Source organism: Acinonyx jubatus, chromosome C1 (assembly GCF_027475565.1).
Source record: "Acinonyx jubatus isolate Ajub_Pintada_27869175 chromosome C1, VMU_Ajub_asm_v1.0, whole genome shotgun sequence".
Lineage (NCBI taxonomy): Eukaryota > Metazoa > Chordata > Mammalia > Carnivora > Felidae > Acinonyx > Acinonyx jubatus.
In genome coordinates, this window is record NC_069381.1 from 156,228,747 (window position 1) to 156,243,331 (window position 14,585).

Here is a 14,585-nt window from a genome sequence, read left to right on the forward strand (position 1 = left end):
TTGTTTAGATAGGTTCTTTACAGAGAGCCATTAAAGCCATTTAAGACTTTTAAGCAGAGATAGGTTCAGAAAGATCATTGTGGTAATTGTGTAGATGGTAGGGGATTATGGTGGGATTGCAGGAGAGTAAGAAAGAATGCAATGAGGTACGAAATGATGGTGGCTTGGGGTTAGTCATGGCACTGGAGATGGAGAAGAGCTTAGAGATTTGAAATATATTTAGAAGAAAGGTCTTCTGGATGTGGTGAGAGATAGCATGTGGAGTGTCAGAGGGAGGAAGGCATCAGGTGATCATTGAAAGATTTTGATTGGGAATAAGAGTCACATTAGGTGGATCACGTTGGCAACAGTATGGTTGGAAGACTAGTTAGGAGATATTAGCAAAGAGAGTAGAAGGAAGTAGATGGAAGGACTTGTGAGATTTATTAATTAGATATTGAGATGGGAGAAGGTAGGAAGCAGAAGGAGCTGTCATGACTCTCTTTTCTGAGATAGGAAGTGTAGCTTTATGCTTCTAGAGTAAAGGGGGCAAGGCTCAGGTGGGTGAAGGGACTTGACAAGTGAGGAGGTGGTTTGGAAGAAACACTTCGGAATTGGGTGAGAGAGTGCTTCATAGGATGTTGGAGAGAGATTGTCAGGAAGTATTCAGGGCTCAGTTAGCGTGGAAACAGTTTGTAGCAAGAAGCTATTTCAGTATTCCATAACAACCCTTAATTCAAGTGTAGAATTGGAGAAGCCATACATTGGGTTAATTTTGTATGAAGGTTTTGTGGAGTGTGCATGATAGAAGGACAAATGGACAGGGAATGAGAAGTATTGACCGAAGAGTTTTTGAAGTGGTAGATCGTGTATAGGCAGGAGAGGAAAAGCTTGATAAAGTGGGGAAAAAAGGAGGAACTAAGACAGCTAGGAGTTGGCAGTCAGAATGTAAGCTGTTTGGATTTAATATTTTCAGATACGGACACTTTGGGGTCATTTCAGTATAAGGGGATAGTCATGGTAGCAGGTGCTGAAGTAGAGTGGAGGTCAAAGCTATAAGAAATAATGAGGTCAGAGAGCTGATAGACTGAGATGTAAGATTGGTTGTCTCCGTTACACACTGAAGTTGCACAGGAGGATGACGGCACTTGGAGCGATGAGGAAAACTGATTTAGGTACCAAACTCTTGAGTGATGGAGGACAGTGGATGACAGTAAAAAGGAAGGAAAAGGGTGATGTCACCAAATGACATTAGCCGCAAACATGGGAGAATGCAAGAGTAAAGATCTCAAGCCAGCACTGGAGATGAGAAAGATACTAGGTGGGAGGGATGTGGGAGAATGAGCAGTGCCTACTTGAGAATGCTTCTGGAGAGGCTTTAGGAAAGAACACATTTTCAATCAAGGCAAAGAGGGGGATCTAGCATTCTTTAAAATTAAATTATAGAGGAGCTTATCATAGAACGTTCTTCAGTGATATCAGGACCCTTTCCCCAACCGTCTAGTATGCTCTACTCTTCTTGTATATCTTTAAAACTTAGCTCACAAGTCTCCTCTGAGAAGCCTTCTCTGTTGTATTTTTCACACTATTGTTATAATTTATTCGTTTCTATTTGCTTTTATATTGTTAGGACCTTAAGTGAAGATGTACCTTAAGTCTTTATGCTATCACCTGGCACAGCATTTGACACATGTTAGGAGCTTAACAAATATTTGTAGAATTGGATTTAAGAAGACATGGTGTTATATTTTTAAGAACTTAAAAGAAGTGTCAAAAAGTGAAAAAAGTAGAATTTTGTTCTTTTAGTCAAAGTATTTGAGATCCAAGATAAAGCAATTAAGAGTGGGGAACTTAGGGGCACCTGGGTGGCTCAGTTGGTTAAGTGTCCAGCTCTTGATCTCAGCTCAGGTCATGATCTCGTGGTTTGTGGGTTCAAGCCCCGCATAGGAGGTCTGTGCTGATGATGTGGAGCCTGCTAGGGATTCTGTCTCTCCTTCTCTCTGCCCCTCCCCACTTGTGTGTGCTCTTTCTCTCTCAAAAAAAGTAAACATAAAAAAAATTAAAAACAAAAAAGAGCGGGGAAATTTAAATTCATCCTGACATTGTCATTACCTTTGTAACCATAGACAGATTCATTTTCTTCTCTTTGTATCCTTTTTTGCTCATTATTTTTGTCTTGTTTGTGATAATGGTCATATTGTAGCATTTGTACATTTACATTAATACATTAAAACATATTTTGAGATAGAACATTAGGTTAGTGGCAGAATAAGAAAGAGACTGCTGAGAAAAAGAGTAATATAGTGGTTAGGACTAAATAGCAGTGGCGTAAAGAGCGAAATAGATGTGTATGGTGTCATGCAAAAGAAAGGAACAAATGTAACCGTCTGGATTCCTGCCTTAAGTTTTCTGGTTAGTTAGCATGTATAGCAGTCTCTCGTGAACAAGAATTTTCCTAGGCATATACACTTATGTGTCTTTTTAAAAAATTCTCTTTCCTCCTCTTTCTATCAGAAACATCTGAAGAAAAGGGTGATAAATTAATTCCCCTCCTCTTACACTTATGTTCTGAATACTATAACTGAATCTTTCCCCATCCATTAATCCTAAACAAATCCACTGCATGAAGTCCAGTCAGTTGTGTTTGGCAGTTAAAGACACATCACGTTTTTAAGGCTTAATTCTCAAAAGTTGTCAGTTCTTCATCAAGAGAGAAAGAGGACGTGCACGCACAAGCAGGGGAGGAGCAGAGAGGGAGGGACAGAGGATCCGGGGTGGGATCCATGCTGACAACAGAGAGCTTGATGCGGGGCTCAAACCTGCCAAATGTGAGATCGTGTCCTGAACTGAAGTTGAATGCTTAACTGAGTGAGCCACCTGGGTACCCCTAGGGATGTCCTTTTTTTTTTTTTTTTTTTTTGTATGGTTCATTTCTTTACCATAAAATGTAATGATGTAAATTTTGTTTTCTGTAGAGGTGTGCATTATAAATCTGTATGTTTATTTCATCTTTTAGAATGACCAGGTTCTTCAGGGCTTCTCAGTGGACAAAGGAGAATTCACGTGTCCTCTCTGCAGGCAATTTGCTAACAGTGTTCTTCCTTGTTATCCTGGAAGTAATGTGGAAAGTAACCTTTGGCAACGTCCTAGTAACAAAAGCATTCAAGACCTCATAAAGGAAGTGGAGGAGCTGCAGGGACGGCCGGGAGCTTTCCCAGTAAGCATCAGTGTAAGGCAGAAATACCCTGGTAACCTCAGCTATGCTTTCAGCTCTCATTTTCCTTCCTTTCATTTTCATTCCCTTTCTGAATTGCTCTGGACCGTTACACATTTAATAGAAATTGCTTTTAGATGTTTTTCTCTTCTGTTTGTGGTTGCTACAAACAAAAATGAGAATAATGGAACAAATTCTTACCAAAGACTATACTTTTTCCTTCATCTAAATTGTTATAGTTTTAATATACATCTTCCAGATCATGAGATTCTATAAGCTTAGATATGGTTAGACTCTTTTAAGATGTTGAAATCTTAAACCAAACAAACAAATAAATTACATATATATGTATCTTGTAATGTGAAGCATAGTCTAACCACTTTAAAATATGTCTGTTAGGTATATTAGGATTAAGATGATATGTGTACACATACACACTTTTTATGTGTATAGTTATAGATTTGCATACATTGTGTGTGTGTTAGATAAAATATCATACACTTGATTGAACCATTCACAAGTCAGTCTGTTTTACTGTGGGATTTGGTGTAAGTGAACCCATCTTTTATCCCATTCAGTAGGATTTTTAAATTTTATTTCTTAAATTATTTTTTTAAACATTTATTTATTATTGAGAGACAGAGACAGAGCATGAGCAGGAGAGGGGCAGAGAGAGAGAGGGAGACACAGAATCTGAAGCAGGTTCCAGGCTCTGAGTTGTCAGGACAGAGCTGGATACAGGGCTCGAACTCACAAACGATGAGATCATGACCTGAGCCGAAGCCGGATGCTCAACTGACTGAGCCACCCAGGCGCTCCAGGATTTTTTAATTTGATTTAAATACTTAAATATTTCCCCTTTAATACAGGTTTATGATGTGGTCCCTGAAAGAAGTCATAGCTGTGCCTAGTTTAAGCAGTAAATGTATGAAAACTATTAATATTTGACTTTTGGGACAGAAATTTATAGTTAAAAGCTACTCTGAAAGATTCATCTCTTGGTAGTTTCTTTTCTCAGTTGAAGACTATAATTTTAGAGTCTGTAGTTTTCTTCTTTTGTAAATCCAAATTTTTATGTGTTTAAAATATGCTTAAAGCAAGGGACATCAATATTAGTGTTTGAGAAATGAACTGAAATGAAAATCAGGTTGTTTATAAACATGAAAACTGTTCCAAAATATTATTTTAATGACATCTACTCATTTGTTTAGCATATAGGTTTGTGTGGTTAGTTCATGGTTAGATTATAGGTTAACCAATCACAATATAGAATTAGGATAAGATAAGAGAAAATATTTCTTAATCTATTTTATCTTTGTACAGTAAATATATTTATGGTAGAAAGTTAATGTACATTTGTTTTAACTTTTTAACTTTAATTTCCTAGTGTATTCATATGATAAACCTTGTAGTGTAGACTATATTAGAGAAAGTGAATATGAATAAACTTTATATATGTTTCCTTTTTTTGCAGTCAGAAACCAACTTAAGTAAAGAAATGGAATCTGTTATGAAAGATATCAAAAATACCACTCAGAAAAAATATAGAGACTATAGCAAGACGCCAGGCTCACCAGACAATGATTTTCTCTTTATGTATTCTGTTGCTAGGTAGGTGTACATGTTATGTACTTCAATATTTACCTATTATTGGTAGTTGGTTTTTTGGTTTGTTTACTGCCATTCATATTTATTTGAAGAAAGGATACGTATTTTTTATGTTGGTTAAAATTATGGCTAGTTTTAGAAATTCCTCAAAGGATCATAAAAATGCAGGTTTCCTTCGTTTTCTGAAGAGTTTTTATTTTAATGAAATATTGGGTGAAATGTTCTTATGTATTATAGGATATGTGGGAAAAAGTATATTGTTAACATTTTGGGACAGTCTACCTCAAATATGTGAGTATTATATATGAAGGGTGTTGTTAAGAAATCACTGTTCAAGTCCTATCAAGAAGTGATAATACTGTAAACAAAACCATGGTAATATATTAAACACTTTTAATTTGTTTTTAATTCATAAGTAAGAAGAACTTATTTTCTTTGTTTTCAGCTAGTAAAAGATCTAGTAATATCCTAGAAGACTGTAGGTGGTTTAAAAATCAGATAAAGGAGCCAAAGCAAGAGATCAGGCATGCTCTAAGCCTCTATTAGTAGCTAGCAGGGGGCTCAAGAAAATAGAGGTAAATACTTCTCATCTTTCAAATTAGGTAGGATTAGTCTAATTGACTGAGTAGGTGTTCAGTACCTAAGAAATAATTCCAAATAGGAATTTTAGAAAACTTAATTGAATGAAAATGGAGAACCATAAAAGAAGTAAATAGAAAAGAAGCAGGCACAGTTAGGAACTTGTAAACACATACTGCCAGAACTGATGTTGTAGACCCCTGGATATCCTTAGAAGCATACTTCGTATTTCATCCCAAGTAGTGTTATAATAGGTAACATTTAGAGAGATAACGTAACTTGAATGTCATGCAGCAAAATTAGTGGCATGTAGGACTAGAATTCAGATCTGAGTCAAGGTCTATCGTTCTTTCAATTACTGTCCTCCTTTTTCCTCCCCTGTGTTCACATTTTATAGGTCATATATGCATGTGGTTCATCAGGGCCATTCTGTCTGCCCTGTTCCTGGAGCAGAGGTAGTATGGGTAAATGAACAATATGTAGTCTTTAGAACCTAGGAAAAAAGGAACCAGACTTAAGGAAATTGCAAGCAGGTTAGAGCTCAAGATAAGGAGACATTAGTCTTTCATTTAAGAATGCAGATGCTGGACATAAATTGATGTAAAAGGATCTAATGGCTTGGGAAGTAATTTTCTAGTCTGCACATTCCTAGACTATTGTTGTCATTTATCCAGAATACTTCGGGAGAACATATAACAGTTAATTCAACATTTTGTGTTTGGACAGTTACTAACTGCGTACTTGCAATAAAATACGATTTATGTGAAAACTAAATTGAATATGATTTAATTTTGCTAAGGTTTCAAGGTTTTAAAAAACTTACATACAATATTGTAGTAGTAATGGTGTAGAAGACTGAGATGAATATAGACCCACCCAGTTATGCTATGTGTATGTGTGTGTGTATATATGTGTGTATGTTTATATATATGTTATATATGTGTGTGTATGTATATATACATTTGTGTGTAAATACTATGTTTATGTTGCTTATTTATGCCTTTCATTTTCTTAGGATTGACCTCGTAAGAAAATTCTGGTTGAATAGGAATGATCTGTCCGTGGAATTTTTCTACAGTATGATAAATCAAATAACTTGATTTAAATTTAGTTTAGTGGAAATTTTAGATTCTTATTTCTTGAATATATAAATTCCTATTTTCTTAAATATAAAATAACTTATAAAGCTTGTCATTTTAATAGGAGACTTTATAGGATACCCAGCATATTTTGGGTTTTCTTTTAAGGGAAACCCAATTTGGTTAAAATTGCCCAGGCCATTGTAAAGTTCTCACAGTGAGATTACATGCCTTTTCTAAGTTTTGCTTAGTCATTAAAAAGAAAACAAACAGAAACCAAATTAATTAAAAAAATTAACAAAAACACAAATTGAAGGAAAAAAGTATATTGTAAGTTTTGTGTCTTAATGTAATTTTTTCAAAGTATGAGACCAGGTCTTTATAAATAACTTATGCCTAGCATATAACCTTATTTCATAAATACATATGATTATAGATTATGATTATTTTCATGCCTAAAAGGTAGGCATTAAAATGTTTAGCAATATTTAAAATGTTTAAATGTTTAAGTATTTAGAAATAAACTTACTTGAATTACTTAACTTTTAAATTAAATATTGTGATTCTTAAATGTATAATTCATTAGAATGTGCACATTTATTTGTATTTGACGTTAGTAATTTAAATGGACTGCAACCCTGTTTCCCAGAGCTGAATTTCTTCCCACTGAATGAGTAATTTAGTTTGCTCTTTAGGGAACTTAAATTTTTTGATGTTTAGGAACAAAATACATCCAGTGGTAAAGTAGCCTATAAAACTGTGGATTTTAATTGTTTTAGAGATTTTTTTTTTGTAAGGCAATACATTATTTCTTTGTTTTTCATTTTATTTGCATGGTAAAGCAGCCTTGGAGGATTTTTTTGAGGGCAGTAGAGAAGAAATTGTTGGAATAATATCTTTCTGTTACATTAAAATTAATCAGAATTACTATATTCAAGCTTTATTGTATTTCCAAAAAATGGTCTGTTGCAAATGTCAGTCATTCAGATGGATTATGGAAAGTTAATTTGGGGAAGAAAGCTTTCTTCACTTAAATACCAATTCATTATTTCTTTATTGAAACAATAAATGACACTAATTTTAGTAACAGATTTTTCCAAGGATTTTGGACTCAAGTTACACATAGCCTAGAAGTATTGGTGAGTAGTATTTAGCCTGTATATATATAGCAAGAAACATGGAAATGGAAAGATGAAACATGAGTAGCTGAGTTGTAGATGGAGAGACATCTTTAAGTCACAGTGGGCAAACTGCTCCATAGAGTGAGTGCACCTTGCTTTACACATTAGTTGCATGATTTTAAACTTTATCAACGAATTATGTTCAAAATAAAACGAATGCTTGCTAAAATACCATATTACCCATTTTAAAACCAAAATTTATTTGATAATAACCACCCCCCCCTTTTTTTTTTCTGTTTCACTGCTGGATTTAAGGAAATAGAAGGAAGGGTCAGCAAAAGAAAGAGAATAAACTACAGGGATAAGAGACTCTTATCGTTGGTTATATACCAAAACAAAGAGGTTGCCAGTTCCTAAGGTGTTTTTGAGCATTTTGCTGTGTACCATCAGGGATTTAGAAGCTTTATCTGAAATGATCCCTGCTCTCCAGGAATTTACAATGTGGTTGGAGAGACAGAATGAATATATATCAATCTGTATAAAACAATACAGTTTGTTTAAAAAATATCATATTGAAAAAGTGCTGTAGAACTTGAGAAGGGAAGATGAACAAATTGAAATATAAAGTATATGGAAATGCTTCTTTCCTGTCCCAAGAAAAAGGAATTAGTTCTCCCTGACTCCTGAAGGAGGTAGAGCTTGAGCTGAGTCTTGTATAATATAAGCTATGGTATGGATGAAGGTATTTTTTTCTCTGAGAAATTGAGTCACTTGTTCAACCAGTAAGGGGTAGGCTCAGGCCTTGAACCCACACTATGCCAGTGTGTGTTTGAGTGTCTCTGTGTGTGCATGTGTACAAATGTGCATGTGTGTGCACATTTGTTTTTCAAATTATTGCTTTAAAAATTGAAATTAGTGCCAAAGGAGGGTGGAGGAGGATGGAAGTTTGGAAAGCAGACCTTGGTCATGCAAAAAGAAGCTGGAGCATAGTTGGAGTTTTTATGTGGTATATGTAGGTGGACACCAAGGTAGGCTTGAAGCAATCTTTCTCATTATTGTTTCAGATACAGAGATATTTTAATTCATTTTTTTCTTTCCAAACTAATGGATGTGTGTTAGAAATATAGAAAGTAGAATCTGCTTTTCTCTGAGAACAATCTTTATGTCATCCATTCAGGAGGGCAGAAATAGAATATCGTGTTGGGATTTTCAACAGTGAGGGAAAATCAAACATGGGGCACATGACATGTTTGTATGTTCTTTTCTCTAGCAAGTGTTAAATTAAAGGACCAGTTTTGATGTAAATGAAATAAGGAAAACCTGAGGGTTAGGGTCTCTTACATATTGATTTTTAAAGTCCTAGATTATTACATGATACTAATGTTTTGGGTAGGTGGGGCTTTGTGTGTGTGTGTGTGTGTGTGTGTGTGTGTGTGGGTGGGTGGGTGGCTTTTTTTTTTTTTTTTTTTTTTTAATGTCAGAGGAACGTTGTTCAGGAGATTTTCCAACCATAATCCGAAATGATTAATTACATTTAGTAGTTTTCTTTCAAGTAGTCTTTAAAATCAACTTCCTGGTAACATGTTTGTCATCCTTTAAAGTATTTTATTTGATGATTGAATTCTGTTCTTTTACTTATATTTTAATGAATATTTTTGCAAACTGTGCTGAAATAAAAGTTGACATTCTGGTTCTGACATTCGTTTGTAACAATTGATCATGTTTCTGGTTAGCTCTTTTAAAAGTACAATCTAGGAAATCTTAGTTTTTATAAGAGAATATAGCCATTAATTTTTTTCTACAGATTAGGCAACAGAAGATTTGTGAAAACAAAATATATTGATCTCATTTATATTCCCTTGATGAAGGAACACATGCTGGTCTCCGCTCGCTTTCTGTCCACTAATATGAAATCCTTGTCCCTGCTTCCTTGCTGGTAGGTTTTTAGAAGTTCAGTGAGCAATGCAAATCGCCTGAAGGGTGGAAAATTCCCTTGTCACACAGATGCCCTTATCAGCAGCAACCAGATGGAGCTCTGAGCAGGAACATTATCAATGTTAAATTGCTTTTCCCCCACCCTAGTAGAGAGGATTAAAGCATTCCTTTAGAAATGGGTGGCAAATGTACAGACTTAGGAATATGAATTTAACAGTTTGCATTTATATGTACATATATGAAAATAATGTTTCACAACATTCTGTCTTTAAAATACAACCCAAACCAGTTCAAACTGTTTTGTTTTAAGTAAAATAGGATAATACTCTTCCTTGAATTCATTTACAGAGTAAGCTTGAAATTTTACCTTTTTTTTTTTTTTTTTTTTGAGATGGGGATATCTCACTATTAGTGTCAAATGCATATCTTGGATATAAATTTATTCAATTTTAGTTGTGACAAATAAAGGTGTTTAAGTTTATTAATACTGTTGAAGTAAAAATACACACATTTTATCACTCAGATTTTCATTTATTATTCTGGCAAAATTCACTGGCTATTTTATTTTCTTGTTTTTGAGTAAACAATTTGATTTTTGACATGTCAGTTTAACTATTATTCTGTAAGCTAATAATTGCTAAATATATAATAATTGCAGATCTATATGAACATTATCAATGTTTAGCAGTGTCAGTAGTTATACAATGCACTTTATAAAACTGTGATTTTAGAAGTCCATAGAAGAGACTGTTGTTAATTATATGTGTTGTTCATAGCTGATGTTAGTGATTTTAATATTGAATTCTAGATACTATCTAAGCTCCAGTGAGTGATAACCGTTTCTCCGATAGAAAAGTTGGTATGCCCTTGTGTTTTATATGACAGTAACCACCTATTCAGTGGCTGACAGTTGGGTACAAACTCCTTCATCACATTCATGTGCAGGTTTATGAAATGTGTTGCTGTTGTTTTCCTTAAGGCCTAGTTTTTAGTACTTGCCAACATTTGGGATTTTGCCGCAATTACATCGTGATGTGTGCAGTTTTGCAGATTATAAATATGAACATATTAATATAGATAAACTCACTCCCTTTCTTTCTTTCTTTCTTTCTTTCTTTCTTTCTTTCTTTCTCTCTTTCAATTTTCATTTGCTACTCAGATCTATCTTGTTGTGGCATTCAGGTAGCCAGGGTCCAGAACTACAGATCCCTTTTTATTTATAAATATCAGATAAAATATTATTATGGATATTACATAAACTATTCTTTGGCAAATAATAAAGTTGAAGAACTTCATTATTTAGGTTGATTCAGACATATCATTAAAACAAATTAAAAAGTATTGCTTCAGCCTAATTGAGTTCTATTTTAATGCTTTACTTACAGAACCAATTTGGAACTTGAATTAATTCATCGGGGAGGCAATTTGTGTTCAGGTGGTGCAAGCACAGCTGGCAAAAGGTCTTGTTTAAGTAAGTAGTAAACAGTGCTAAATTTAAAAACATTTTTATTTTAAAAACATTTTTAATTATGTCATTTCTGAAAAGCCTCTGCAGGCAAAGCGGTCTTTTGATGTATTTTCACATTCTTTTTATGTTGCATATAATCAGTTTTAATGGTGATTATACGCTTTAAATGGTTTATCTTGTACTTTAAAGAATCATATGAATATTTATCTCTTCCTATACTATGAATACTTAGTAAATAAATGCCATACCAATAGATCAGATTTACAGGGGCTCAAAAATAAAACAATGTCTCAGCTGTAAAAAATTGTCTTCAAACAAATTCTTTTAAAGAAGTTTTACATTGTCTGGATTTAAGAAAATTTTTTTACAAGTTAATTTGTGTTGCCTACAGATTTCTGTCATACACAGTGCTGCTGTTAATGAAGGCATTTGCACTCTATTTTGATGTGGACGTTACACTATATAAAATTGTGGATGCTTGCTTTTATTTATGAATATACTTTATGTTATGAAATGAGCATGATTTTTCATTACTTTTTGTAAGGGTAAATTTGGAGAAGTGTCATTTCATACTTAAAGTACATTTTTCATGAGTATGGTTTTGATGCTATCACTATTTAGTCAGAGAATTAATGTGAATAATAGGAGTAATGTTACTGAATGTCATGTACAGCCAATTATTCTTTCCCAATCACTGGAGTTAAAATGTTACCTAATGTCATCAGCACAGGAAATAAAAATTGTTTAAAATACATAATGTATTCTTTGAAAAATGAATGTGTTTTCTTAAATGCTAAAAAATATTAGTAGTTTATTAAAAATTATCAACACATAGGTTTCAAAAATATATGCATGTTATTGGAAAAAATATACATATATGTGATTTTGGTATGATTTCAAAGGACTGATCAAAAACATCTTGAAAATTTTAACATAAAGGTACAAATTTATGTGAAATTTCAACTGAGTTACTTTTAAAATTCTTACTAGTTGTATTAGATTTTGGTGTTTTGGGTTATCACTTGATTCCTAGAAATGTAAGATTTTGGAAGTTATTTGTTACTGAATAGTATTTATTGACTTTTGTATGTATTTAAACCCTACTGTACCAGTTGATTTAGTATTATGTTTTAAAGGAGAAGTTGTTGATACATAAGAGTTTTAGTTTCTGGACTGTTTGAATTAGCAAAAACTATAAGTTCACTTATTCAGATTATTTTTTCTTATTAATTTATTCTTAAATGATGTTTGGCATCAATAGTGTTCCAGAAACTGTCATATTAGAAAGTATTTACTAAAGGAATTTCAGTTTTATGTTCAAAAGCTCTACTTCATTTTTTCCCCTCTGAGGTACTTAAATTTATCCAGAGACTTGTAAATAATGAATTTATTCAGAATCTTAAAACTAGTAGTAAAATTCTAGCAGCATCCACTTCAGTTATCATCCTGAATTTTAGTTTAAATTATTAAATTGATAGTTACCTCCACTTTCTTTTTATTTTCCCCTTTAATGAATAAGAGATTATAATGTGCCAATAAAGAAAAGGTCATGAACATCCTAAATAAAAAATCAATACTATTTTTGGTTTTTCTTTTTCTTCTTCTGATTTATGTTAGTCCTTCATTCCCCCAGCTTTCTTGAAGTATGATTGACAAATTATATTGTATACGATTGTATATATTAAGGTTGTACAACATGATGGTTTTTATTTTTACTTGCCATATGATTTATTATTGTTCAGTTGCTTATGCATTATTTATCCTAATGTAGAATATATTTTATGTTGTATAAAATCCCACTGTTTTGCAAATGTTATTTACACAAGCTTAACTCAAACTCAAACTTAAGATGATGGTGTGTCTTAGGACCTTAGATCAAATATTTCATTTTTTCATTTTCCAGTAGAATGTTAATAGTATTATTAAACAAAAATTCCGTCTTTTCTCTAGAGACTCCTTTTAAATCAGTATTTTCTTATTTCCATTTATTGTTCTCTGTTAACTTTTTAAATATCACATTTTAAAGTGTCTTTTTGATCCCGTAATATTTTGGGGAAAGAGTAAGAAAATGCTTCACTAATTAAGCAAATGGTATGGAACTTACACTTTGGAATGGTGTTCCATTACAACTTCCTGATAAAATTGAAGATTAGTCAAGAAAAGAGTTAATATATTTCATCTGGAATAGCTTGTAAAATGCCTGATAGATAATTATGAACGGACACACACACACACACACACATACACACACAGGCAGGAGTTGAGGGGGGAAAAGATTGTTCTTTCCATAACAACAAAAGTATAAAATATTACTGGCTAAATTTACGTTGAGAAATAAAATTGTAGTGGAACAATGCCATTCAACGCTTACATATTCAACATTTTTAAGCATTGAGGTAAAATGGCCAGTACCCAATCATAATAAAAGTTCATTCCTACATATGTATCTGGGAAATTTTCCGAAGTAAAAAATGAGCAAAATTAATTAACAAAGCAGAGTACTATGGTGTTTTAATAATACCTCACATTTGTAATTTTAAAGTTTATGAAGTACTTTCACATAATTATTTAGTCTTTAGAATGACCATGTGAAATAGGTGTTATCTCTTTTTCATAGAAAAGGAAACTGAAGTTCAAAGTGATTGCCTTGCCAAGTCATACAACTGGAAAATATCAGAGCTTGCACTTGAACCCACCTCTTCTGACTCTAAATTCAGTTATGTAAGACATATCCCTTGCCCTTAATTGTACCAAAAGGTACAGAACCTTTAAGAACTTTTACTCATGGGCTTAGTTAAGGACATCTTACTGAATACTGTTGCCTTGGAATCTTTCCAGGCTCTACCTGCTAACACTCCTATTATTTTGTCTCCTGTTTTCCTTTGTTAACCTTTCACTGTGATTCCTGTTTTTGTTTGGGGCCGCTGCTTCAGATATTTTCTCAAGTCCCGATTCCTTCTTCTTTGAATACCAGCTGGTTTTCTTTTTATTTTTCACCAGTTTGCTGGCTGGTTCCTTCTTACTCCTGGTATCTGCATCAGCTCCCACATACAGCTCTGCTCCTGATTTCTGGATCAGAGTTCTGGACCTCCTGTTTATCAACTGGAAGGTCAGGCATTGAGGACCTTGTATTCAGCAGATAAGACTGTCTAGATAATTAATTATAAGATAGAAAGTGTTCAATTCTATTTTTTTTATTTTAATTTTAATTTTTAAAAAAATTTTTTAACATGTATTTATTTTTGAGACAGAGAGAGACAGAGCATGAATGGGAGAGTGTCAGAGAGAAAGAGGGAGACACAGAATCTGAAACAGGCTCCAGGCTCTGAGCTGTCAGCACAGAACCCGACACAGGACTCGAACTCACGGACCGCGAGATCATGACCTGAGCCGAAGTCGGATGCTTAACCGACTGAGCCACCCAGGCGCCCCAGAAAGTGTTCAGTTCTAAAGAGGGACATGGATAAAGTTCTAGGGAATTTGGAGGTTTGGGATCATATCTAGATGATAAATCAGTGAAGCTTTTGGTAGACGTGGCATTTGAACAAGACTGTAAAAGATGAGTGAATTTAGGATTTTTGTTGCAAATTGGTATATATGCT

General features: G+C 33.6%; 1 protein-coding gene across 7 annotated transcripts in view; it reads left to right on the top strand.

Moving 5' to 3' along the window:
• UBR3 (ubiquitin protein ligase E3 component n-recognin 3) overlaps positions 1–14,585 on the top strand; it is a 232,181-nt gene that overhangs the window by 156,275 nt on the left and 61,321 nt on the right. For 3 of the 7 annotated variants that reach the window (XM_027055521.2, XM_027055523.2, XM_053215248.1), the window contains 3 exons: positions 2,996–3,208; positions 4,668–4,804; positions 10,901–10,986. In XM_027055521.2, coding sequence (XP_026911322.1) covers positions 2,996–3,208; positions 4,668–4,804; positions 10,901–10,986 — 436 coding nt within the window. Of the gene's footprint in view, positions 1–2,995; positions 3,209–4,667; positions 4,805–9,384; positions 9,517–10,900; positions 10,987–13,600; positions 13,705–14,585 lie in introns of those variants that run through there. The other 4 variants (XM_027055522.2, XM_027055524.2, XR_003418818.2 and 1 more) reach the window with 3 other exon arrangements.